General features: G+C 40.0%; 4 protein-coding genes across 4 annotated transcripts; all 4 read right to left on the reverse strand.

Annotated features, from left to right (window-relative positions):
* Positions 1 to 1549: 1549 nt before the first annotated feature.
* IAQ61_009486 (uncharacterized protein) lies at positions 1550 to 3077 on the reverse strand (the record flags this gene model as incomplete). The annotated part of the gene is made up of 5 exons (XM_066098404.1): positions 1550 to 2480; positions 2547 to 2595; positions 2740 to 2917; positions 3005 to 3016; positions 3066 to 3077. 5 exons carry the CDS (start codon positions 3075 to 3077, stop codon positions 1550 to 1552), a joined length of 1182 nt encoding a protein of 393 aa, XP_065951563.1.
* A 1338-nt stretch (positions 3078 to 4415) lies between these two features.
* On the reverse strand, positions 4416 to 6823 carry IAQ61_009487 (uncharacterized protein; the record flags this gene model as incomplete). Its single annotated transcript, XM_066098405.1, has 6 exons — positions 6786 to 6823; positions 6471 to 6586; positions 5970 to 6175; positions 5505 to 5885; positions 5207 to 5455; positions 4416 to 5152 (listed from the first exon to the last, which is right to left on the reverse strand). The coding sequence occupies exons 1-6, from the start codon at positions 6792 to 6794 to the stop codon at positions 4416 to 4418; spliced, it is 1698 nt and encodes a 565-aa protein (XP_065951564.1). The 5' UTR covers positions 6795 to 6823.
* Positions 6824 to 8110: 1287 nt separating this feature from the next.
* Positions 8111 to 9179, reverse strand: IAQ61_009488 (uncharacterized protein; the record flags this gene model as incomplete). Its single annotated transcript, XM_003838256.2, has 3 exons — positions 8111 to 8972; positions 9028 to 9085; positions 9155 to 9179. The coding sequence occupies 3 exons, from the start codon at positions 9177 to 9179 to the stop codon at positions 8111 to 8113; spliced, it is 945 nt and encodes a 314-aa protein (XP_003838304.2).
* Positions 9180 to 9513: 334 nt separating this feature from the next.
* Positions 9514 to 10163, reverse strand: IAQ61_009489 (uncharacterized protein; the record flags this gene model as incomplete). Its single annotated transcript, XM_003838257.2, has 2 exons — positions 9514 to 9904; positions 9955 to 10163. 2 exons carry the CDS (start codon positions 10161 to 10163, stop codon positions 9514 to 9516), a joined length of 600 nt encoding a protein of 199 aa, XP_003838305.2.
* Between the last annotated feature and the right edge of the window lie 15188 nt (positions 10164 to 25351).

The following is a 25351-nucleotide window of genomic DNA, read 5'->3' on the forward strand; positions in this document are numbered from 1 at the left end:
AACTTTGGTGTCTCTTCCAGCGTATCTCATTATGGACAACGACTGATATCCTCTCAACATCAAAGGGCGCGATGTGGAATGGTCTGGCTATGAGTGCGATCGATAAGTGATGGTTGCATCAAGATGTAGGAAGCTCTTGAACCCACAAACAATTTCTTATAAGCTAGCAGGTGGTGGCTCTAGCCTGAAGATACCTTGGATAGCGGTGCGCGCTTTCCTTGAGTGTGACAGGCAATACGCCTATGACAGCTGTTCATGTCGTGCTTACTGTATACTTTAAAACCACAAGATCATAGCATACATGGTCAGAAAGTTGCAATTGTGATATGCGTGCCTATAATGACTCCCTAACATGGAATCCACCCCACAGTTTGGGTGTGGAGAGTTGGAAAAGACCATTGTACTCGGCAGAAATGTAGATATTGTTTTTAACGAAACATCCCGAGTACCATTTCAAAAAACCCACCATCAAACACAGTCAGCTTTGCATCATAACTACTTTACCCTCGCGCATGCCCCCATTATAACCGCAACGCCACGCCAAAATGAACCCATGTGCTTTCACATCACCATGAAGCGTACAAGTACCTGGTGTAAGCACTTGAGAATCGGGGCTGGCTGAGGCTGATATCCACCCCGCTAGCCGTCCCGACCCGTGAAACAGCTCCAAGGTTGTCAGCGTGTCTGTATGCATGTTCACTGGCAGTACCGGTACCTACCTACGGTACCCATGCCCCATCACCTCCCACAACGCAACACAATACCCAAACACGCTGCCCGACACAGTACATACCGCTTGCCCTCTAACACCAATCTCAGTAGGCCAGCCTACTACTATCCCAGGATCCCACCTTGTCCCAAAATGCCGCGGACCTTAGTGACTGCGGCTGAGAGAGAGAGGAGTAAAAGTGCACGGGGAGTCGTTGGGTTGGATTGAGCATTGTCCATTTTAGGGCTAGCGTGAGCTACACTACCACCCAACCCAACTCAACGCCTTCGCAAAACGGCATACTCTTCGTTCCCCAACGTGCCAGTCCAAGGCCGAAACGGGTATCCAGCGCGTCGGCCCACGCTTTATTACCTATTTCAAAAACAGTACATGACGAAGGAAACTTGCATGCAAAGTCTGTTCGTTTCAGGCTAGGTCTCACTCGTCATGTAGCATCCATCGTTGGGCGGGCTGTCTTGCTCGAAGGGGAAGGTTTGGGGGTGTGGGTGTGGATGGCTGGGGAGAGGCATTGTCTGTTTTAGGGATGGGGTGCAGGATGGAGGGGATAGGCGAAGGGGGAGGGGGGCCGGAGGGTGTGGATATGGGAGTGGGTCAGGAAGGGGGGTGGTTTGAGGGGCATGTATAAGAAGGTACTTGGGTTACAGAGTCAATCTTGAGTTTTTGTCATGGCATCGGCGCAGTGGTTGTTCTTGGAGACGAAGTTTGATACAGGAGTTTCGAATACGGTATTTGGTCGTAGAAGTACATTTTACTCAAAGTCCCTCCAATAAAAAAGGCAGAGGTGATTACACGCATCGCCGTACTAAAAAAAGGTGTTCCTTACACACGACGCCTCAGCGACCTGGTATCGAAAATATCAACTTCGCGCTCATATGCCGGCAGACTTTTGCGTCTTCTACTAGACGCTAGGCTACTTCGTCTACTGCTCCGTGATGTACAGTGCCCGAGCCCGCTGTCGCGTCGGCTGTCGGCCGGCTGCTCAATGACTTCTACAATGTCTTCTTCGTGCTTCAAATCGCGAATCGAATGATCAGACCAGAGATGCTTCACCAGGGCCTTTACATCACCGCAAATCGTGTGGTTCGATCCGCTTTCCGCGCAGAGGACACAGGCATACTGTCCATCTGGACCATCCCTGTGGCATTTGACCACGAAGCGGTTGGAAACGTGGAAACACCGATCGAAACCATCATCTTCCTTTATAATCTCCCACGCTTTTCCGGCTGACAGATGAAGCGATCCCTTGCAGTGTGGGCAGCTTGGTACTGAGTCAGAGGTTATGCTGGAGGCAAGGGTTTGATCTCTGTGCCGCTGCAAGTCGCTGGCATATAGGCAAAACAGGCCATTAGGTGTCGAGCTCAATCCCATGGATGTGGGACCGGTCATCGACGTCGTGTCTGTATCAGTCCTCTCGGATTTCGGTCTACCTCTCCAGGTGAGCGTAGTTGTATTGACTGGACTACCGCTTCGTGGTGGCGCCGGCGGGTTGTACTTCATCAGGGCTGTCGAGGTGGACCTCTCACCGCTAGCAGCAGATGGCTGAGATGGTTCATGCGTAAAGGATGGACGGGCGGTTTGTGCGTGTATCGAACGAGGAGCGGATGGCAGCAGTCCTTCCTGCCGATGCTGCAAGTCTTTCAGGATATCAACCGTCGCCATCCCTGCCGTCCTCGATGCTGCGTTGACATTTGCTAGCTGACTGGAGATTGAGTCGGTTGATGTGGGTCCATACAAGAACGTAGCAATGAGTCTTTGATTGGCGAATGCAGGGTCAGCAATTGGAGTAGATGATGCTTATGAGGGCAAGTAGACTGACACGCTTTGAAGTTTGATGATTTCGGCCTGGAGGGCTGTATGCGCAATTACTGAAAACTCATTAGCTTGCTGCGAAGAATAGAGATCATTTACTGGGGGCGAGTTGCCAGGATTTGGTGGTTGTGGGTCTGCTAGTCTTCAGGTGGAGGCTGTAAGGAGCCAACGCTGAGCATGGTGGGAACAGATGTGCATACCGTCGCCTATGGCAAACTCTGCACCAAGTGTCGAATAGCCAATCTCGAATTGACGTTTGACTGCCGCTTTATCCATGGTGATGCCTTTTTCACTTCCCAATGCCTCATCATGGACATACTCTATCCGTCTTGAGCTAGGATAGCCTTTGGACCGCAGCGTCTCTTCGTAATCTCGTTGCTCCTTGATCGTCAGGGTCTGGTACAAGTCTTTTGTGGCGTCAAAGACATCGAAGAACTTGTATACAAGCGCTTGCACAAGGCTCACTTGGTCATGATTCTACCACTTCATGAATACGTTATCCTATATAGCTAGATGGAAGACTCACAGGAGCGCGCATGTCGAACTTGAATCAACTTTAGTCAATCTCTTTACCGGTACTTGGAACCCGAATTCGTAATCGTAAAGTGAGGGCATTCACGATTGCTTAAGTCACAAAGATCCCGATACAGGCATCTGGGCAGCAAACGAAGCCCCACGTCCGCTTGGGTAGTCATCGTAAGCCCCAAATTGGCAAGCCTCTTTGGAGCGCTACGGTCCGAGAAGGTCGCATGCTTGATGATGATTTCGAACAGCTGGCAAGACACAAGTGGTGCCTGGACACGACTTGGCTCCTTTGATTGGAGTAACAACGGCTACGGCCCGCGCCATGAGCCAGCATGCATCACGGATGACGTCATCCTCAGATATGGCGCACTCTAGAGAAACGCATATCGAGCAGACGAGGGCGGCGAGGGCTTGCAATGGGCGTCGTGCTTTGCTCCTTTGGGGCTCGACAGGCATAGGCCAGACCCTCATCCGGCTCCGGTCACCCTTGTATCGACCCTGACGGTCCCAAGAGCGGGGCGATCGTGTGCCTGGAGCCCTGGGCGAGGGTTGTATACACAGTAGAATGAGTGATGACCCCCACTTGTCAAGGGGAGATATCCATGCCGGTGAAAGATGACTGTGCTGGCGAAAAGAGACTTATCGCATTTCTGACGCGGAGAACAAGAAGACGGTGAGGGAAGTGCGTCATCGGGCCGCGACTCTCATGGGCGACGATAAATCTCCATGCTGGGATGTCTTCAATCCCAAGGCATTGCCACCGTTTCGAATAGGTAGACCAAGTTGATTGCATCTGCTGGCGTTAGAGTTTGTGTGCTGTGAGCGATGCCTCACGCCAGTAACGATGGTCGACGACTTTGTGACTGCTTAGTGTGGCGCTAATGACCTGTCCTTGAGCTCCCAACCACATTGTGCCATGCCACTATCCTCCCGCAGCCATCTTGTGATGATTCCCATCAATCTTCATTCGGTATCAGAATGTCCGTATTCTCTACCGATAAATCTTACCCAGGGACTTTAGCCCATGAATGCATATATCGGTGTAAGATTGACCAGCACTGCACTTACCGCAGGCGACCTCGTTCCCTCATGCGTCTTACAATCACGTTGATTAAGCATAGAGAAGGCTGCAGTTTGATCTGTTTGATTTTTACTCGTTCTCATCTGAAGAAACACACAATACATGAGAACACGTCAGTCAGCTATCCGTCGCGTACAACCTTGCGCCAGAACCACTGGGTACCTTTGAACAAGATGCGGTGTCATCACCTGTGAAGTACCTTCTCAAAAGGATAACATAGTTAACTGGCCTATGAATTACAAAAAATCCGGGATATAGTACTAAATAAAATTACACCTGAGGCGCTTGCTCCAACATGTCCCGACGTTGAGCCATGCCCTCCCTCTTCATGGCGAGCTCTAAGCGCTCTTGCTGAACCGCCTCGGCATACTTGCTACGAGCCCTGATCTGAGGACCCTTCCTGTAGATGACAAAGACCGGAATGCAGACGACTACGGAAAAGGCGAAGAGTACCCAAGTAGAGTTCTGGACGCCGAGCTTGTGATACATGGGGCCAGTGTAGAAAGAGCAAATACCGGCGAGCACATCGCGCGAGAAGCCGTTACCGCCAGTTGCCGATGCAGAATACTTTCCCCCATAGGCAGCTACCATGTAGTCGATGGTAGCGTAGTAGATCGCCATATTGGCGCATCCGATGAGGACGGCGAAGAGGAGCGGTGCGATCCAAGGCAGAGGTGGGCCAGTCACGACGAATGCTGAGCCAAAGAGGCCGATGGGTAGGAGCAGGACGATGTACTGGAGGAACCAGAGACGCGACTCTGGCTCCAGAACCTTGCCGCCTTGACGCTGCTGGTTATGACGCCTTATCACCGGGAAGTAGGCGAAACCGGCCGCCCAGTAGCCGATGAATAGCGCAAAGAGCGCGAGACCGAGTTGACTGGCGGTGAAGCCCCAGGCAGACTCCTTGAAGACGTAGCCGTATGATTCCAAGAAACTAAAGATCAAGGCATCACTGAAGCCACTGAGCAGAGACAGGAACCCAACAATGGGTTCGCAAATCAACATTTCTACAATTCAGATCAATACCTGTTGACCATTATAGTAGTGCAAGGAGGACTTACTGTACGGACGACCCATAATGGCGAGCACCTCACGGGTATCGATCTTCTGGTGTTCAGTCGGGCCCTCGACATTCTCGCCGACCTTGCGTCTCGTATTTGCCTCACTATTGAGCATGATAGTGGTCCGAGTCTCAGGGACGAAGAAGAAGTGGATACCCTGCACCACCGCGCCAAAGATGAGCTGGATCCAAAAGTTCCAGCGCCAAGGAAGAAACTGCTCGATGGGACCACCACAGATGCCACCGACGACTAATTCACCATTAGCTAAAACCCACATCCACAATTGAAACACACATACCAGAACCGAGACAGGACCACAAGCTCACCCAAAGTACAGGGAACTGCTGATCCTCAGGATCAAACATATCCGCAACCATGCCCAGCGTCACCGACCCTCCAGCCGAGCAGAGACCCCCAAGCAGACGTGCAAGAAGAACCTGCCACCAAGAATTACTCAGCGCTGCGAGAATCTGCCAGCAGTTGACCGTGAACAAGGACAATTGCATGATCGGCTTGCGTCCAAACTCCTCGGACCAAGGCGCCCAGAGCTCACATCCAAACCCATATAGGATGAGGAACCATGCCATTCCCGCCCTGGCATTGGTGATGTGGTTGGTTCCGAGGCCGTACTCTTGGTTCAGGGCACCAATGGCATTCGAGTACACCGCGGCGTTGTAGTCTGTTTATCACGTCAGTGATCTTGTTCTAAAAAAACCGAAGAAAGAACACTTGAAGCAAAATTCAAGAAATAAGTAGAACTCACTCATGCTAGTCTGGCATAAAGCTACAACAGTCAAAATCCACCATTTCTTCTTGGTGGAAAACATGTACGCTGTGTGCTCCACAGCGTTCGCCTCGTTGAGCACCAACGGGCCAGTCTCGTTCGTAGGCACAACCTCGAGCCCCTTCGATACCGCCTCCTTGCGTGCACCAGAGCCTTCGGTCTTGCCGCTGCCATGGCTAGAATCGCTGCCAAATAGGCGTCGCGCGATGTTGGAATCCATCTACAAAAATTATTAGTATGTCAAACTGCCACCAATACGTAGACTTAATAACAAAGGTAGCCATCGCCAATCTATTCACAGCATACATACCTTTTTTTAATTGTGTATATCTATACGATACTGTAGTATGAAGATGAATATGGGGAAAGTGTGGGGATACACCACGCTTTATAACATTTTCCCCAACATATTTTGCTTACGCACCCCAGACCCCAGAGATCTGTTATCTCCTTAGAACTAAGTCTGGTAGCCATCCATACCAGATCTCGGGTGCATCTCCAAAGCCGTTATGGATGGGTTTGCGCGCCCAGGAGCGGGCATTTCGCAACGGTCCGGGACCAGTACCGTGGTTCGTGGCAGATCCAGCGTTTGGAATCTAGGACGGTGCGTATTAGACTTAGTAGATATTATGCTAAATACTGTGATGATGGGGATTGGTAACATTAGTTCAGGGAGTTGGTTTCATGTTATTGGATATGGGTGCGTAGAGCGTCATGACTAAAGTCATGAAATGTGAAAGATATTGCAAGTATTCCCAAGCAGGTGTCAACAACCACTCTACCCACCAAACCTACCCTGACCATCAGATCGGCATAGCATCTTCTTCCAACAACTGGCATAACATGTTTATGCTCTTAAACCTCGCCTAACTCAACTCATCCTGGTTTCTAACACATTCCCAACTTCCCTCTCTTACCATGTTACCCGAGCAAATACGGTGCCCAATAATCAGCACACCCACCATCCCTAAGCGTTCCAAAAAAGAAGCCCCAAAGCATATGAGCAGGCTAAATATTACGCTAGAGTAGTAGTAGATATACTTCATTTCACATGATGTCGTAATTCCCTTCAATGAGCTGGCTCGGTACATGACTGTACCAATAATCTCCGACGAATCAACGCATCACGAATATTTCTTCCCCCTCCCTTTTCCCAATTACTTATCATTTCCCCAAGCTCATCAGCAATCCTCTTTACTCGAATACCTCCATTCGGCTTCCTACTTCTCCTTTGCTAAACCTCCAGGACTCCGATTAACCCGCACTAATACTTCAGCATCCCTCACCCACCCCCGCACTGCCAGGCCGCCACAATCTCCCCGGTACTGTTAGATATAAGCACTATCCCGCACAACCCAGGTCTGAAAACCGCTAGGTTATAAGCGATGTATATGCATGCACAAACAGAACCAATAATAATATTTACATCATCATAACCACCACCGCCGCTCCGTCTCCAGGTACCCTACCCAAGCGCAGCAACCGTTGCCATGGAACTATAATTCCGACAAAGCGCGCAGTGCAGATATGAATCTTGTGGTTCGGAGATTTGCGCGATGTGTGCGGCGGTGAGGGCGGGTGTGTGTACCGTATGTATTCGATCGGCGGTGACCAAGGGGTGTGTTTAGCATCGTTGCTGTAGGTACCGGTATGGGAGTTTGGTAGTGTTTTAATTTCTAGTCTTGTTATTTGCGCGGCATGATTTTGTTATACGTTGGATTAGTTAGTCGCTTTGCTATACGTCTGTTGGAAAAACTATTTGACTCTGAGGATCGTGTTGGGAGATGGGATAAATCCTGGGCAAACGAGGGCTGAGTTACAGACGCGGTTGCACTAGATTTTGCGTGACAGGAATTCGTTTCGGGTTGACTTGAGCGGGACAGGGTGTATTCGGTCTAGAACCAGACATCACGGCAGAAGAATAGGATATTTCAAATGGTTTCATTGGTATTGATCAAGATACCCTATGGCTCACACGTTCCTCGGTATCGTCCGTCACAATGAGAGACTCATGCTGTGACTAGGCTTCCCGAAACACAAGACAATGTTTCCAATTCGCAATCTCGCCCCAGATTCCAGTGACGTGAGACGAACTAGATCAAGGGGTATAGTTCCCAAGATCAGCCCTGCGCAGTCTGACAGGCCTCCCACCACTTCTTGTGAGCGGATCTGACTTTGAAGTAGTAGTTGTCAAGGTCTGACATGGACATTGCCATCAATTCGGCCATGGTAGCGACTTTTCCAATGTCGAGTTCACTCTCCATAAGGCGAATCAGCATAGCTTTCTCCTTTTGCTCATACGTAGGGCGGCGAACAGGAAGGGGCGGATCCCAGATGTTCCCATCGCCGAGCAAATCCTGCTGTGCGTATTCATGGTGTTGAGCTGGAATAGGCGAATCCCAAAGATTCCCGTCGCCGAGCAAGTCCTGCTGCAGCCCAAGAGTCTGAACAGTTGGATTTGATAGCGGTGACCGGGTCGTGATACTTACATTCTTTCCACAGCTGTTGCCTGACTCATCACCAGCCTGCCATGCGAGTATCTTGGTCTTCAGCCGATCTTCTTCTTCTCCCACTTTCTTGGCCGAAAACTGAGGCAGAGTGTCAGTCTTGAGCTTCCTCAGATGGGGTGGAACGGACACATTCTTCTTTTCCATGGGCTCAGCAGCACTCGCAATCCTGCTGCCCAGATTCAAGACGGCCGACGAGGTATCGCTGACATGCTTGGTGGTCATACCAGGATTGGAAGATGCTACTGTTTTGACATCGATCACGTTGCGCGGCATGCCCGATCCACGAGGAACAGGAGCCGGCCAAGAGCCGAGGCTACGCGTTTCTTTTCCTCGTAGAGCAAGCGACGACGGCTTACTGCCCTGCCTGATCTCTGCCCTATACAAAGCCCGAAGGCGAGGCTCGAGCAGATCCCTGCAGAAACGAGGATCTGGAAGAAGACCAGGGCGTGCGACGGAGTCAGGGTCAGGCTGCCTATACAAAAGAATCAATATATTGTACCTCAATCGGTGTCTTGTCAAGGACTCACCAGTTCTCGGCCCCGGGCGGAGGCTTTGGGAAGGTGGTGGAGCTGAAGTCATCAGGCTCTGAAGAGATAGTCAGCATAATCCTCGCATGATCAATTCAGGGTTATATCAGGTGCTTGGAGGACATACCTTCTTTCTTGCTGTAACCAGGCATGTTGATCCTGACTACTGTTCAGCCTGTAGCCACTGTCAGGTGAGGTGTGCTGATGATCGGATCAAAGGGACTGGGTGTGATGTGTTGTTGTCAAAAAACAGCGTTGTCATAGTGAAGGCGACTGCCTAATTCGAGGGTCCACCACTCTATAGTATGTGACGGCGAAAGACGAGATCGTCAAATGTCGAGAGAATTATGAAGAGGATTACGAAATGCAAGTGGAAGGAAAATGAATTGTGGTATTATCGTGATTAAAGAAATAGACATGAACGGTTGTAGCTAGATCTCAGAAGACTGGATAGAAAGCAGCATGTAAATCGCTTTCTCTACGAGCTCACATGAGTAAGAAACCTGCACCACCCATGGCCGCAATTCCCCACAGACCTGCGACAACTACTGCCATTGAACCGAATCCATTCAGCCCATTGACAGCAGCAGCACCAGTCTCTTGGAACCCTGCAGTGTTGGCCGGACCATCAGCTTCAGGTCCATCAGTTTGAGTTCCTTCAGCCTGAGGTCTATTCGTCTGAGGTCCGGTAGTCCGGGGTCTATCAGTCTGAGGTCCACCAGTCAAGCTTTCCAACAGGTTCGACATGCTTTCAAGTTTATCGTCTAGATCATCAAATGGCATGGCAGGTTCGGTACCCTCGAGTATTCCGTAGGTCACGGTAGGATCCTTGCAGACGGGAACTGTCTCAATCTTGCCGGCACAATTCTGTCTAGCGCTGCGCAAGGATTTAGTATTTGAAATGCTTGAAGGAATGGATGGATCTACCTGCAACACCAACCGTCGCCGCAGTCTTTGTAGTTGGCACCACAAAGTATTTCGGGGTCGACCTCGGGGTCATCGCGTCGCTCATGGGCATTGTAGTGATGGAATTGGCGGGCAGGCGTATATCCTGCAGGTACAGATGGCGTACCAACAGGATCGGCACTCGCTGATAAGGCAAAGGCAAGAGGCAGGAGAAAGTTTACGGAATGCATCTTGATGTGATGAAAACAAAGTTTTGGGGTATGAACAATGACTCGTATGCTTGAGGTAGAACACCGCGAGATGATCACATAGAAACAGGACCTGAAAACGAAAAGAGAGTACTCTTATAGACTCATATCAAGTCTGACTTCGACCCATGCGAGTTAGGCCTCCGGCCTAGCATTTCGCGACTACGCCCACGGTGCCTGAACGTGGCAGTATCCTTTTCTTACATTGCTCGCGAAGAATGACTTACCGAAGACTTGGCTCGCCATTCCGTTTCATAATTGTGGCGTCCCATCTTCGCCTCCACTGGCTCTCGCTAAGATTGCTCGAGTACAGATCGGCCGTAGACTCTACCGCAACGAGCTCACCGGCACACTAGCGTGAGCCTCGCAGTCTAATCGTGCAGAGCTCAGCCTTGCCAAATAATAATAATAATGGACAACAGCATGGGATAGCGAGACGGAAAGAGCGGCATGGCATGAAAAGAGTATCTCGTCGGAGGAGTTGCTGCAAGTCTGGAGGGCGATGTGAGCGGAGGGTAACCAATGATGCCACCAGCGCTTGGAGTCCGTGGCATGATGGGGGCCGGAGGTACCTACCTACGCCTCCCTCAGAGTAGGCGCCCATGGCTAAGACGGAACACCTACAGAGGTAGTATGCACATACATACCGTGTGTTACCTGTGAGCAAAGGGTATCCGGGTATGCAAGTAGATGAATATTTCCAAGGCGTCCAAGAAGCATGGATCAGCAGATGCAACTGGGCTGGGATTGACGGGTAGAGTGAGTCAGTTGACATGGGCCGGATCGACTCAATGGCCTATGTAGATGGCCACTCTGGCGTGGTGGCCTCGCCAATGCAGATTATGCAGTAAAAAGCAACATGGCTGAACCAGGAGGAGAGTTTATATGTATGAATGATCGGGAATATAGACAAGGGTTGTGGTGGAGAGAAACCGGCGAGGCCTGAGGTCTTGGACTAGCCACATGACGTCTAACGTGATCCACCACCGAGCGCCCACCCCCACCGAGCGCCCACCAACACCAAAATCACCAAATTTTCAACACCAAATTTCTTAATAACTATAGCACCTATTAACAACGCGCTTGTAGTAATTAAATCCTTAACTTTTAAAGAAGATTTTATATACTTAGAAATAGTAAAAAAGTATAGTTACTGTGGAAATTTGGATCACTAAGGTTAGGAATGATTTGGGAGATAGATTATTAGATTGTATCTACTACGATCGTACTTATATATATAGAGCTTTAGCTACCCTTACTAGAAGGTGAATAATTAGTAAACCTTCCTTACTAGAGCTCCTGCTTTTTATTAGGCACTTAGTAGTAAGCTAGTAGTTAATTAGATAGTAGGTTATATAGGGGTATTAATTAGGATTAATTAGGATTAATTAGGATTAAGATACTCTATAATCTAGTTAATATCCCTCCTGTAATATACCCCCTAGGTATAGGTAGATCTTTTATTATTATAGTTACGCTTATAGTTAGTAGGTAGTATAGCTAATTAGAGCGTTATATATCTAAAGGGTTAAATTAGCTTACCTTTTAGATACTAACTAGCGCGCCTTCCTTATTTAGCCTGCGCTTACACGCGTAGATATTATCTAGATAGAGCTCTATAACTCTATCTACCTAACTATAATCTTTATTATAGCTTAAGTTATAAGATTATCTAACCCTAAAGATCTAAACTATACTTATATCCCTACTAACCTATCTTAGTTAAAGTTAAAACCTACTACTTATACTTACTCTACCTACACTACCCTTATTACCTCCTATATAGCTAAAGCTATAGTTACTAAAGCTACTACTACTAAAAAAGAGCGCGCTACTACTAAGCGTAAGGCTATAGTAGAGTGTATAGTAGCTAAGCGCGTAGCTACTACTACTATAGCTAAGATTGTAAAGCTAAGGAAGGGTACTCCTACTCTAGCTCCTACTACTCTAGCTCTAACTCTAACTCTAGCTCCTGCTCCTCCCTAGACCCCTCTTAAGGCCCCTACTTCTACTCCTACTCCCTCTCTAGCTCCTAAGGAGACCCTAAGATCCTCCTACTATAGAGAGCCTAGCATTTATTATACTAAAACTTATCTAAATTATCTACGCTTAGCGCTCTTTAATAAGTCTAATAGCGAGTGCTATAACTCTTCTAGTAGGGGGACTTAGTACTAGTAGTACTCCTCTAGGTATAGCTATATCCTAATATATATAATCTATATAAGAATTTTTCCTTTATAATACTTAGCAAGATCTTATACTAATAAACTAATAGCCCTAAGCTTACCTAATACTCTATACTATCCTTCCTAGTAAGGAAGTAAGTAGGTAAGAGCTAAGACCTTCTTAAGGATAAGAAGAGGAGGGTCTTAGTACTCCTTAAGGAGAGTAAGGCTAAGCAGTAGGAGCTAGTAAAAGCTACTGCTACTACTGCTAAGCTTGCGCGTAAGGCTACTTCTATAGCTAAGGGCGCCTAAAGCTCCTTATTAGAAGATAAGGACTCTAGCTCCTCTAAGGTTCCCCCTATAGATCCTAGGATAGGGTAACCTAGGTAGCTCCCTATAGACTCTAAGGCACGCTTTGCGCGCGTAATAGAGCTCCTTAAGGAAGCTACCTAGTTAATAATAAAGAGGTAGGCTATAGTTAGTTATTTTTATATTATATATTAATAGATCTTATATACTACCTTACTTTAATTAATACTATATAATATATACTCTACTATTATATAACTTTAGGTGCTCCCTAAACCTTATAAATTATTATATAGTTAGGTTTTTAGTAAGCCTATTAGCTAGTATATTACTAGTAGGTAGGTAGGTAATATAGAAAGATCCCTTTATATACTCTTACCTAAGCTATATGTTTTAAATATCTATATAGCGTAGCTTAGTAGTAATCCTTTTATTATTACCTACTACTAACCTAATAGTTTATTAATTATTATAATTAATTATCTAGGTAGTATCTAAAGTAAGGTGTATTTTAGTTAAAAAACATTTTAACACTATTACTTCTTTGCTTACTTGCTTAAGCGTAAGGAGCTCTACCTTAGTAGTTAAAGTAGTAATAGTTAATTATTAAGCTACCTTCTAAATAATAGGTCCTCTAAAGAGCGTAATTAGGTATCTATATAATAATTGCTAAGTATTAATATTATTAGTAAATAACGCATTACTATATATTATAAGCTTATTAGGATCCCTATTCCTATATTAGATTAATTAGTATTAAGTTTAGTATAGATAGACAATTACTTAATTAACTATATTAAAGTGTTGTTTAGATAGGTTAGTAAGGTATTAGGAGAGCTAGGAGGCTGCATAGGCAATATTAGGGCGCACTATAATTAAGGTGTAAAGGATTAATCTAACGCGCTCCTAATAGTCCTTAATCTCCTTTTTAGTAGCTTCTCTAGTGCTCTTTTTAATATCTTTACTTAATAGTAGTATAGCAGGGAATTTTCCTATCTCTACTAGATTAAATTTCTTTATAATCTTATTAATATATTTATTATAAATAAGCGTTATTATCTATCTCTTTCTATCTTAGATTACTCTTACCCCTAGAAACTAGCTTACAGGTCCCTTCTCTTCTATAGTATATCTTTGCTTTAGAGCTTAGATAACTTTGTAAGCTTAGCTTGCGTAGTTTTAGTAATAGAGCGATAGGATATTGTCTACATAGAATATTAACAAGATACTACAATCTCTATTAAAGAATAGGCATAGCTCCTCTTTAGAAGTAATAAGCTTATTTTCTTAGAGTGTAGTTAAGAGCTTGTTATACTATAATAATAGTAAGTCTTTTAATCTATATAGAGCTCGTTTAAGCTTAACGCACTTCCTAGGTATTTAATATCCTTTAGGTAGCTTATAGATAACTATAGGCTATTAATCCCTTAAGGCGTTAAGGAAAGCTCTAATAATGTTATATTAATATATCTTAAGGTTAAACTTAGCTCTAATAGCTATTATAGTCCTAAAGGTTTAAGCTGCTAGGGTAGCTACGTAGGTTAAATAAATTAAGTTAGTAAGCTATAGATCTCCTCTTACTACTATCCTTGCTTTACACTTAATTAGGTAACTATCCTAATTAAGCTTATATATAAACACCTATTTAAGTAGGAGTAGATACTCTCCTATATTTAGCCTATTAATCTCCTCCTAGGTACTAGCTTTTAGTAGAGTATTAATTTCTTTATATGCTGCGTCTCTAAATTGCTATCCTATTTAGTAGTTATAGAGATCCTTCTATTATTTTAGCTCTTTTTATAGAGCGTCCTAGTGCGTATTCCTTTTAGGGTTTTTAGGAGATTTACTCCCTATTACTATTATAATTATAGCGTGGATTATAGCGTTTAGTTTAGGATATACTAAAAGATTATGCAAGGGATTTCTAATTAGATCTATATCTAATAGATTTATTACTATATATATCCCCGCACTTATAGAGCCTCCTAGTAGTTTATTAGGGTCCTGTCCCTAAGCTTGCTTACTAACACGCGTTAGTAGCAGTCCTTTAACTTATAGTTTTCTACTTCTTCTAGGAGCTCTAGGTGCCGCTTATAAGGGATCTGCAGGAGATATAGAATCTAGTCCTAAAGTAGGTAGGTAGGAGCTCTGCTTACCACCCCTATAAGAGCTAGATAGGGTGCCCTTACCTATCTCTATGCTCTTATAGAGTAACCTACTAATAGCACTCTCCCCTCTAGGTCTTTCCTAGGAGCTACCTATTATAGCGTTAAAGTAAGTTAGATTACTACTATCTTAGGTAGTAAGACCCTAATCTATAACCTGTATAGATCCTTTGTCTTCTATACTAAAGTTTAGTTCTAGTGTTAGTTTAGGAGTTTAGAGCTCTATTAGCTTAGGGGACTTTATATAGATCCTTTGTGCTAAGCTAGCTGTGCTTAGTACCTACGCTAGAGGTGTCTACTTAGGGGGTTGTGAATTACTAGGCTAGCTAGCCTAATTATCTACCTCCTCTAGCTCTACCCTACCCCCTAGCTCCTGCGCTAGGTTTAGTCCTCCTTGCTTACTAGACTCCTTATATTGCTCTACTGTAATACAAAGCTAATTAAAGATATTAAGCTCTTTATATGCTTCTCCTATATTATAGATCTTATCTTTACTAATAATATTAACTATCTTTTAAGCTTCTAACTATTAAAGCTGCTCTAGATCTTTCTCTTTGTAGAAAAGATCCTTATTAAAGGTAATATTCTGCGTTATAATAATTTAATTAAGCAAGGGGATTTATATCCTGTATATATTAGATGCTCTATATCCTACTAGATATCTAATATAACCCTAAGGGTTCACCTTAAAAACCCTCTTATAACGCCTGGCTACTTAATCTTAGTTAAGGGGGTAAGCTTAATAGCCATAGGCGTATATTCCGCTCTAATTAGGGCAGAGATTAGTAGTTACCTCCCTTATCTGCTCTAGTTGCTACTACCTAAAGTATCTAGTAAACTAACAATCTAGCACTTTGTTAGGTAATATTATATTATAAGCATAGGACAGGCTTATATTATAGAGCTAAGTTGCTGCTTTAATAATTTTAGGCTAGAGCTTTATTAGTAGGTTAGCACTAATCCTTATTTTAATTAATTTTATTATAATCTCCTACCCTACTCTTTCTACTTCTCTATTAGGTTTATAGGTATATACAGGTGAGCTCTTAATTTTAATACTATTATTAGCTGCCTAGATCTAAAAGCGAGATTTACCACGCTAGGGGAGCGTTATAATATTATTGTCTTGCATAATCTTAACTATACTAAGCTTATATTAGTTAAGTATTAAGCTCTTAAAATTTTTAAACACCTGTATAATCTTATTAAGGTTTTTGGCTTGCAGTAGATAGGTATAAAGCTTTCCTAAGTAGTTACACTTTAATACTAAGATCTATTACTTGTAAGCTATACCTATTAGCATATTAAATAGATCCTATAATACCTAGTAGTATAGACGTGGTAATCTTTCCCTTAGTTGTCTTAATATAACCTATTAGGTATATATAATAGCGCAGTGCTTGTATTTGCTCCTAGGAGTTCCTTTAATCCTAACGTTTATTGCTAACTTAACTAGAGCTTTAAGCGCCTTAGGTCCTAAATAGCCTAATTATTAGTGCTAAAGCTCCTTACTATTGTGTCTTAGGTAAGTTGTCTAGGATTATTAGGGTTGTTTAGGCACTATACTTTAGATTATTTAATAAGGGGTAGAGGGCTTGTATTCTAGGAAAGTTAAGTTAAACTTGCGCAGTAACTTAGCTAATATAATGCTCTTTTCTAATAATCTAAACTATAAGGTGGCATCTAGCCTAAGGAACTAAACTCCTGCTTTAAGCAATTAAGCTTCTAATATAATATTCACATAAAAACCTTCTACTAACACCACGTTAGTAAGCATTAAATCTTCTGTTTTTAGACCTCTTGGTCCATTAAGAGTATTAGGGATTACTCTAGTCCCTCTACCTAAGATTAGAAAAGCTTAAGTTCCTGCTTTAACTGTCTTATATTTAACTAATCTAAACAAGCTTTCTTCTAGGTAGCTTATATTATTAACTAGGTGCACTACACCCCTGTTGTTAAAGATAGTGCTCTTTAATAGAGCGTAAGCTTTAAAGTCTATAGTTAAATAGATCCTATTTGTTTTCTCCGCTATTAACTTAGGGTTAATTAGTGCTGCCTAGATACTGCCTAGATAGGTGATCGCGTTTTCTTTTACCTTACTACTATAATCTTAATTAATAGGATAGGACTTGATTAGAGTTTTTCTTAACTCTTTGAATTTTGGATTCCTATTAATCTTTTTCTTAATCTCTAATTATTAAGTAGTAGTAAGCTTGTTACCTATATTAATCTAAGCTTTAATAACATTTTTATATTTAGGAGGTTTCTATAAGTAAGATCTACTATATGGATATAAAGACTCCTTCTTAGGTTAGTTAGAAGGTGGAGCTCCTATTGTTGTAAACACTCTAGGACCCTTAGAGCTTAATCTTATATTGTTTTCTTAGAGTAGTAATAAATAGATCTTAGTAACCTATAGGAGGTTGTAAGTTAGCTCTCCTATTACTAACTTTTTAATAATCCTTTAAAACATAGTTTAACCCTAATCTAGTAAGATCCTAGTAGATAGAGCTTTAAGATAATCTTGTACTACAAGCTATCCTTTAATATTAGGAACGTTATATACCTTAGCTTGCGTATATAGGATTGTCCACTCCTTCTACTAGTAATTAGTGTCTTAGCTACTTATCTTTGCCTTAGCAAGATAAGCTTTATACTGCAATCTTGCTAGTGTTGCAGCGCTTAAGTTAGTTAGCGCTAGGTTATTGCAGAGCACTTAGATTAGTGCTTAGAGGGTTACTCTTCCTTGATTAACAAGCTCTATATAGGCTAGGGTAAGGATCCCTTAATCTACTATATTGTTAACCTATATAAAGAGGTTCTAGATTACTAATAACTTTAATACCTAATCTAATAAGCGGGCTTAGTACTAAGCTATTTAGAGCTTGTACTGCTTGCTTGTTATATTAGATAGCGCGATATCTGTTAGTATATTAGGCTTAATAGGTTTATTTTTAAAGTAGTTTTTAGTATCTAGAGCCTTAGGGTCTACTTCTACCTAGATCCCTTTAGTTAGGGCATAGTATCTAAATTAAATATACTAGGTAGGCTAGTAAGTTAATCTAGTAAGTAGGATATCCCCCTTTAGGATTTAGTTACTTATAGTAGAAGAGTAATAAGTAAGCTTCTACTTAAGAAATAGTATAAAGAGTAAAGCTTGCTAGCTTAGTGTCTAAGTTAAATAATACGCTTAAATAGATAGGACAATCTTTAATAAGGTAAAGCGCGAACTAGGCTTATAACTGTGGAAATTTAGATTACTAAGGTTAGGAATAATTTAGGAGATAGATTATTAGATTATATCTACTACGATCGTACTTATATATATAGAGCTTTAGCTACCCTTACTAGAAGGTGAATAATTAGTAAACCTTCCTTACTAGAGCTCCTGCTTTTTGTTAGGCACTTGGTAGTGAGCTGGTAGTTAATCAGATAGTGGGTCATACAGGGGTATTGATCGGGATTGATTGGGATTGATCGGGATCAAGATGCTCCGTGATCTAGTTAATATCCCTCCTGCAACAGTTACTTATAGTTAACCTTATCTAGATACTACTAGAAAATTCAGTAAGTATATACTACTACTTTACTAAATAATTAAATACTTAATACTATATAAGAAAGTAAGCTTATAAAGTATATTAAAGAGCTTTATAGGTAAGGATTACCCCTTATATAGACTATTATTTAAAATTTTATAACTAGAATAATAGGGAATCTAGTAGGTAAAAATTAGGTATAGCGCTTTATTAACTACTATAATATTAATCTTATCTCCTATTAGGCTACTAGGCTTAATTATAACTACTTTAAAGCTAATTCTACCTTTAAGTATAGCTTATACTTTAAGCTTTTATACTAAAAAATAAAGTAATATAATATTAAGAGTTAGTATATCTATAATATAAATAAGAAGGGTTTTCTTATTAAAGTACTATTAAAAACTAAATATATATTTAATAAGAGCGCCTATAAGTAGAGAAAGATTAGAGCTATACTCTAGGATAGTAATAGGGAGTAGATTACTACTATAGCTTGTATATACGCTAATAGTACTACTCTTACCTCTACCCTTATTTATTAGTCCTAATCTAGAGCTTTATAGGATACCTAGTTATAAGATTTTAACCTATTATAATACTAAGCTTTCTTTATAGGATTACTAAGTAGGTAGATAAGCTACACCCTAGAGGTATCCTAGCTTAAGGAGGTGTTTAATTATAAGACAAAAGCTAAAGCTTATACTTTATACTAGCTCCTTATCCTTAATAGCTATAGATCTTATATAATAATAGAGTTTATTAAGTACTATAATAAATATAAGATCCTACTTATAATATATCCCCCTTATAGCACTTATACCCTTTAGCTACTTAATATTATAGTATTTGCTCCCTTTATAGCTTTATATAAAGCTTAACTATCTAGTTTTCTAAATAGCTCCTAAGGGCTTATAAGTATTACTAAGAGGGATTTCTACTAGTTATTTAATACTATATATGTAACAATAAGGTAGAATTGCCTGCCTATTGTTCTATGCCAAGTTAGGCCTAATAAAGGCCTAACTCACTTATATATATAGAGAATAGCTCGCCTATAGTTAGGATAGGCATGTTCTTCTTGTCCTTTTGTACAAGACCTATAGGTGTAGGAATCTTATCCTTTTCTATATAGACGCGCACTCCTATATACCTTTAAGTTATATAGGATACCTTTTAGATACCCTACCTACCTAAGTTATTATATTATAAGAAGAATATTATCCTAGCTAGTAATAGCATTTAAGAATATCGCACTTATTGTTATTTTAAGCTACTAATTTAGTTCTAGTAGCTACCTAACCCTGCAACTCTATAGTTAGAATAGCTATTAGAACTTCTAACAACCAAAGCCTATAGGCTTAGACTTCTAGACCTATAGGTGGTGCTAGATTACCTTTAGAAAAATCGCGTTAGATTGCGTTAAGGTAGAGACCTAGAGACTACTAAAAGCCTAGAGGAATTAGAGGCAAAGCTAATATCCTCTTATAACTAACCCCCTAAAAAGAAAAGATTTATTATTCTTATTAACTATAAAATATTAGATAAAGGTAAAGGAAGGGTATCTAGTTTAGCTACTTTTAAAAGCCTATTTACTAATAGAAAGAAATTAGATAAGGAAGACTTAATTAATAACGCCCTCCTAGAAGGACCTACTTCCTATCTATCTCTTAAGGTACCTTATACTCCTAGGAAATCTTAAAGCAACACCTCCCTTAAAGATAAATATATATTAACCCTATCTAAAAAGGAGAGGTTAGAGGAACAAGTTAAGCAACTTACTAATTAGTTATATAACACCTCCCTCTATAAAGAGATATAGGGTACTACCTAACCTAGCTAGTCTTTAGCTTCTATATTAAACCCTATAGTATATACTATAAAAGCTAAGAGATAATCTAAAAAGACGCTAAATATCTCTACACTTAGTAATAGTGCTAATCCTACTTTTAGATAATAGCAAGTATCTATCTAGGATAGGCTAGAAATTAACACTAATTACTACCCCTCTTCTAGAGCTTAGATAGCGTTAGTCTAGGGACACTACTTAGGACTAGCAAGAGAATACTTAGAGCCACGTTACCTATCTAATTCCCTAAGTCTTTAATTCTAAAAAGCTAAGGAAATAATTACCCTCCTTTAAACTTACTTTATTACTAGAAATAAGATAGCTAAGAGTTAGACTATATTTAACTGCCTATATATAACTAATATAGAGATGTTCCCTGCTTTTAAGTTATAATTCTAGAGTCTTGCTATTAGAGGAGAAGTACCCTAATTAGAGTAGTATTACTACCTCTAGATAAAGATTACACCTTCCCTAAGGATACTAAACCTTGCTTTCTAATAGAATTAGCATAATAATTTTAAGACTATAGTAGATTATCTTACTACTTTTAATATAGAACGCTGCCTATACCCTACCTTATCTACTCTTACCTAGACTACTCTATTATCTAGAAAAGGACTAACCCCCTTCTAATATTCTAGAAATTAGTCCTATTTAGACGCTAATTAGAAACCCTATAATAGACCTTTAATAGCTAAACTTTATATACCCTACTTATAATAATAAGGCACTATCCCTTAAAATAATTAACCCCTATCTACTACGCTAGCCACTCCTAGCGCTACTACAATAGGAACCCTAGTAACTTGCTATAATTATAGAAAGCCTAGGCACTTCTCTAGTAACTACCCTAAACCCCCTAGGATTTAGGCTATAGATATAGAATAGGTTATTAAGAATTCTAAGGAAGAAGATACTGCTAAATTAACTAATTTAGATAGCTATTAGACAGGAAACAACAACGCCTAGGAGGATCCTCCTTCCTAGGCCTAACTTAATATAACCTATTAAACCTTTCCTTAACTAAATTATTTATTAGTTCCTATTTACTTGCATGTATAACCTTATACCTTAATAGATCTAGTATTTACCTAAATGCTTTAGTAGATACTAGGGCCTAAGGTTACTTATTTCTTAATTTAAAAATTGCTTATAATATCTCTTCTACGCTTAGGGTACCTATCTAAAAGTTACTATATAAGCTTACTATTAAAGGGTTCTAGGATTAGATTACCTCCCTAGTTACCTACTATATTTAGCTTTATATAATAGTTAGTAGCTAAAAGGTTTATAACTACCCCTTTATAATAGTAGACTTAGGTTCTTAGGATTATATTATTAGACAACACTAGCTAAAATAGTTCTAAATCCTAATTAATACAGATAAATCTTAACTAATCTAGCTAAAGAAATATCCTCTAACCTATAACCCCGCACCTCCTATTCTAGTACAACTCTACTAGCAAGTGCTGTCTACTCTAGTTACCTACGATATCTTGTAGAGAGACGCCCTTTAGGATTAAGAGGAGAACTAGAACTAAAATAGTCCTAGTTTAATTAACAGGATATATAGTATACTAAAAATTCTAGCTACTTATAGGGCTGCTACTAAACCTATTACGCTACCTACCCTAGTCTAATTGCTAACTATTACCCTACCTATAAAATTCTAAATTACTACTATTTCTACTAATACTTTCTATTTTAATATAAAAAATTCTTCTAATAAATTCTTTACTACTAGCCTATATAAGATTAAGCTTAGGATCTAAACCCTATCTAAACAGGATACTCTTAACTAACACTTATTAGATTAGAAGCTCCTATCTAACTATAACTCCTATTAGGACGTCTTTAATAAGGCTAAGGCTAACAAACTTCTAATCTACTAGCCTTATAACTACAAGATAGTCCTAGAGGAACCCCTTCTAAACTACTAGAGTCCCCTCTATTATTAAAATACTAAGGAACTCTAGGCTACTAAGGAATATATACAAGAGCACCTATAGAAAGGTTTTATTAAGACTAGTTAGAGCCTATTTGCCTCTCCTATCCTATATATTAAGAAGCTAAATAGAGGCCTTAGGATCTATATAGATTACTATAAGCTTAATAGCTTAACGCGAAAAGACGCGTATCTAATACCCTATATAGATAATCTATTATTATAGCTAGCTAAAGCAAAAATCTTTACTAAGCTAGATATTTATACTACCTTTAATAAGATCTAAATAGACCCTAAATTAGAGGAGTACACTACTTTCTGCACTAGGTATAGTGCCTATAAATATAAAGTCCTACTATTTAGGCTATATAATAGACCTGCAACCTATTAGCGCTATATAAATAATATACTAATAGACTATTTAGATAACTTCTATATTACCTATCTAGATAATATCCTTATCTACTCTAAGAACCTTGCTACTTATAAGGACTATGTTTAAAAAGTCCTTAAGCGTCTTTATTCTACTAGATTACAGGCTAATATTAAGAAAAGCAAATTCTATACAACTTGTACCTGTTACCTTAGATATATCCTTACTAACAAAGGCTTAGAGGTAGACCCTAATAAAGTTAAAGTACTCTAAAACTAGTCCGCTCCTAAGATAATAACTAGGGTAAAGTCCTTCCTAGGATTTACTAGATTCTACTAGCAATTTATAGAAAACTTCTCTAAGATAGCTAAGCCCTTAACTACTCTCTAGAGTCCTGCTACCCTATTTATATAGACTTTAGAATGCTAACAAGCCTTTAACTAGCTTAGGAATACCCTACTAGCAATCCTAAGCTTAGCTTACTTCTATCCTAAGTACCCTCTAAAACTAGAGATAGACGCCTCTAATAGAGTTATTGCAGCTATCCTCTTATAGGAGCATCCTAATAGGAAATAGTACCCTATATCCTTCTTTAGTTAGACCCTTACTAGTTCTAAACTTAACTAGGAAATCTATAATAAAGAATTATTTATAATAATCTGCGCCTTTAAGAAATAGCGTGCTAACCTAATAAGTACTTAGCACCTTATTAGAGTATACACAGACTATAGAGCACTAGAGTACTTTATATCTACTAAAGTCCTTAGTGCTAGGCAAGCTAGATAGCTAGAGGTTATAAGTCCTTTTAACTTCTAAATTAAGTATACTCCTAGATCTTATAACGCCTAAGCTAATATCCTAAGTAGAAGGGAATAGGATATAATTAACCTTAAGACTACTTAGAGGGATAATTATTTATAAGTAATAATTACCCTAGATAGGTTATACCCCTAAATTAACTCTAACTTAGCGCAAGACTACCTAGCTAAGCATTCCTTACTAATCCTTGCTTTAATTATAGCAGTTTAGAACCCTATAACTCTTAGATCCTTAGAACTTATTAAAACTCTTCTCTAAGAAAATAGGTCCTTATTCCTAATAGAAAGATTAGAGTTACCTAAGCACTATTAGATAGAAAATAGACTCCTTCTCTACTAGGATTAGCTTTACGTGCCTGCTAGATTAGTCCTATGTACTAGACTAATTTATAAGGCTTATAATTAAGTATCTACTACCTACCTATCTGCTACTAAAACCTATTAGATTCTAGCCTAATATTACTACTAGAAAGGTATAAAGACTACCTATAAACGCTACATTTAGAACTATATCCTATATAAGAGAGGGCACCTAAGATAGCACTAACTCCCTAGCATGCTCTACCCCCTTCCTATCCCTAGTCTACTAATACAGCACCTGTGCATTAATTTTAAGGATTTTCCCTAGGATTAACGTGGTTATAATTAGATTATAGTTATTATTAATTACCTATTAAAGCAAGCTATTACTATCCCTTGCTATAAAACTATAGACGCCTAAGGTATAGCTACCTTATTTGTTTAGTAGGTATACTAATTTAGATATACTCTAAATACTATTATTTCTAATTAAGGCCCTTAGTTTATATCTAGTTTCTAGTCTAAGTTCTATTAGATTATAGGCACTAAAGTTAAGCTTTCTACTACCTACTATAAATAAACTAATAGATAAACTAAGATTATAAATAAGTATATTAATTAGAGACTAAGGCCTTTTATATCCTATTACTAAGATAACTAGAGCAACCTACTACCTATAATAGACTATACCTAAAGTACTCTTCTATATTTATCTATTAGTATAGCTCTATATTAGCTTCTCTTTAGTTCCTTACTAAAGTAAAGTTAGTATTAGAAACTAGAAAAGACCCTATCTACTATACTAGAGAAACTAAACTATAAGGACGCCTTATCCCTTGCTACTTAGATATATAACGCCTAGAAGATTACTAAAGAAAATATAAAAAGAGCTTAAGACTAAATACGCTCTACTACTAATTACTATTACTATCTAGTTAACTAGAAGGTTAGTAACTATATTTATCTATCTACTACTAATCTTGCTATTTTATAACCTAGCTAAAAACTATCTAAATAATAGGAAGGTCCCTTTAAGGTATTAGAATAAGTAAGAAACGCGTATTACCTCTAATTACTACCTAGTTCTAAGATCTATAATATTTTCTCTTCTAATATACTATATAAAGATCCCTAAGACCTATTACCTAGATAAGAGGCTCTAAAACCCCCTAGTACCCCTATATAAGGTATAGAGGAATAAAAGGTAGAAGAAATCCTAGCTAGTAAATTATATTAATCTAAGCTAAAATATAAGGTTAAGTAGGTTAGATATAATCCTAATCCTATTTAGTATCCTACCTCTAACTTTATAGGTGCTCCCTATAAATTATAGGTATTCTACTAATAGTATCTAAATTAGCTAGGTCCCCTATATAGCTTACTAAAATAGATTTAAGTATAAGAAAAAGGTAGAGAGGATCTAATATTACTTTATAATAATTATACCTAATATTAGAACTAATTTATATCCTATTTAGCTATATATTATCTATTAACTACTATCTATTACTATTATTCTTATTACTATTTATTATTATATCCTATTTAGAACCTTTAAGGTTCCTAGGACACTACCCTTAGGAAACCTCTTTATTCTATATCTATCTCTCTATTAGAACCTAGTTTAGACTCTATATTAGCTAAGATAGCGCCTAGACTATTCTTCTTTACTAGCTTCTAGATAACTAGTGCAGCAGGGATTAGAGC

Source organism: Plenodomus lingam, assembly GCF_022343315.1.
Source record: "Plenodomus lingam strain CAN1 chromosome Unknown contig_6, whole genome shotgun sequence".
Taxonomy (NCBI): domain Eukaryota; kingdom Fungi; phylum Ascomycota; class Dothideomycetes; order Pleosporales; family Leptosphaeriaceae; genus Plenodomus; species Plenodomus lingam.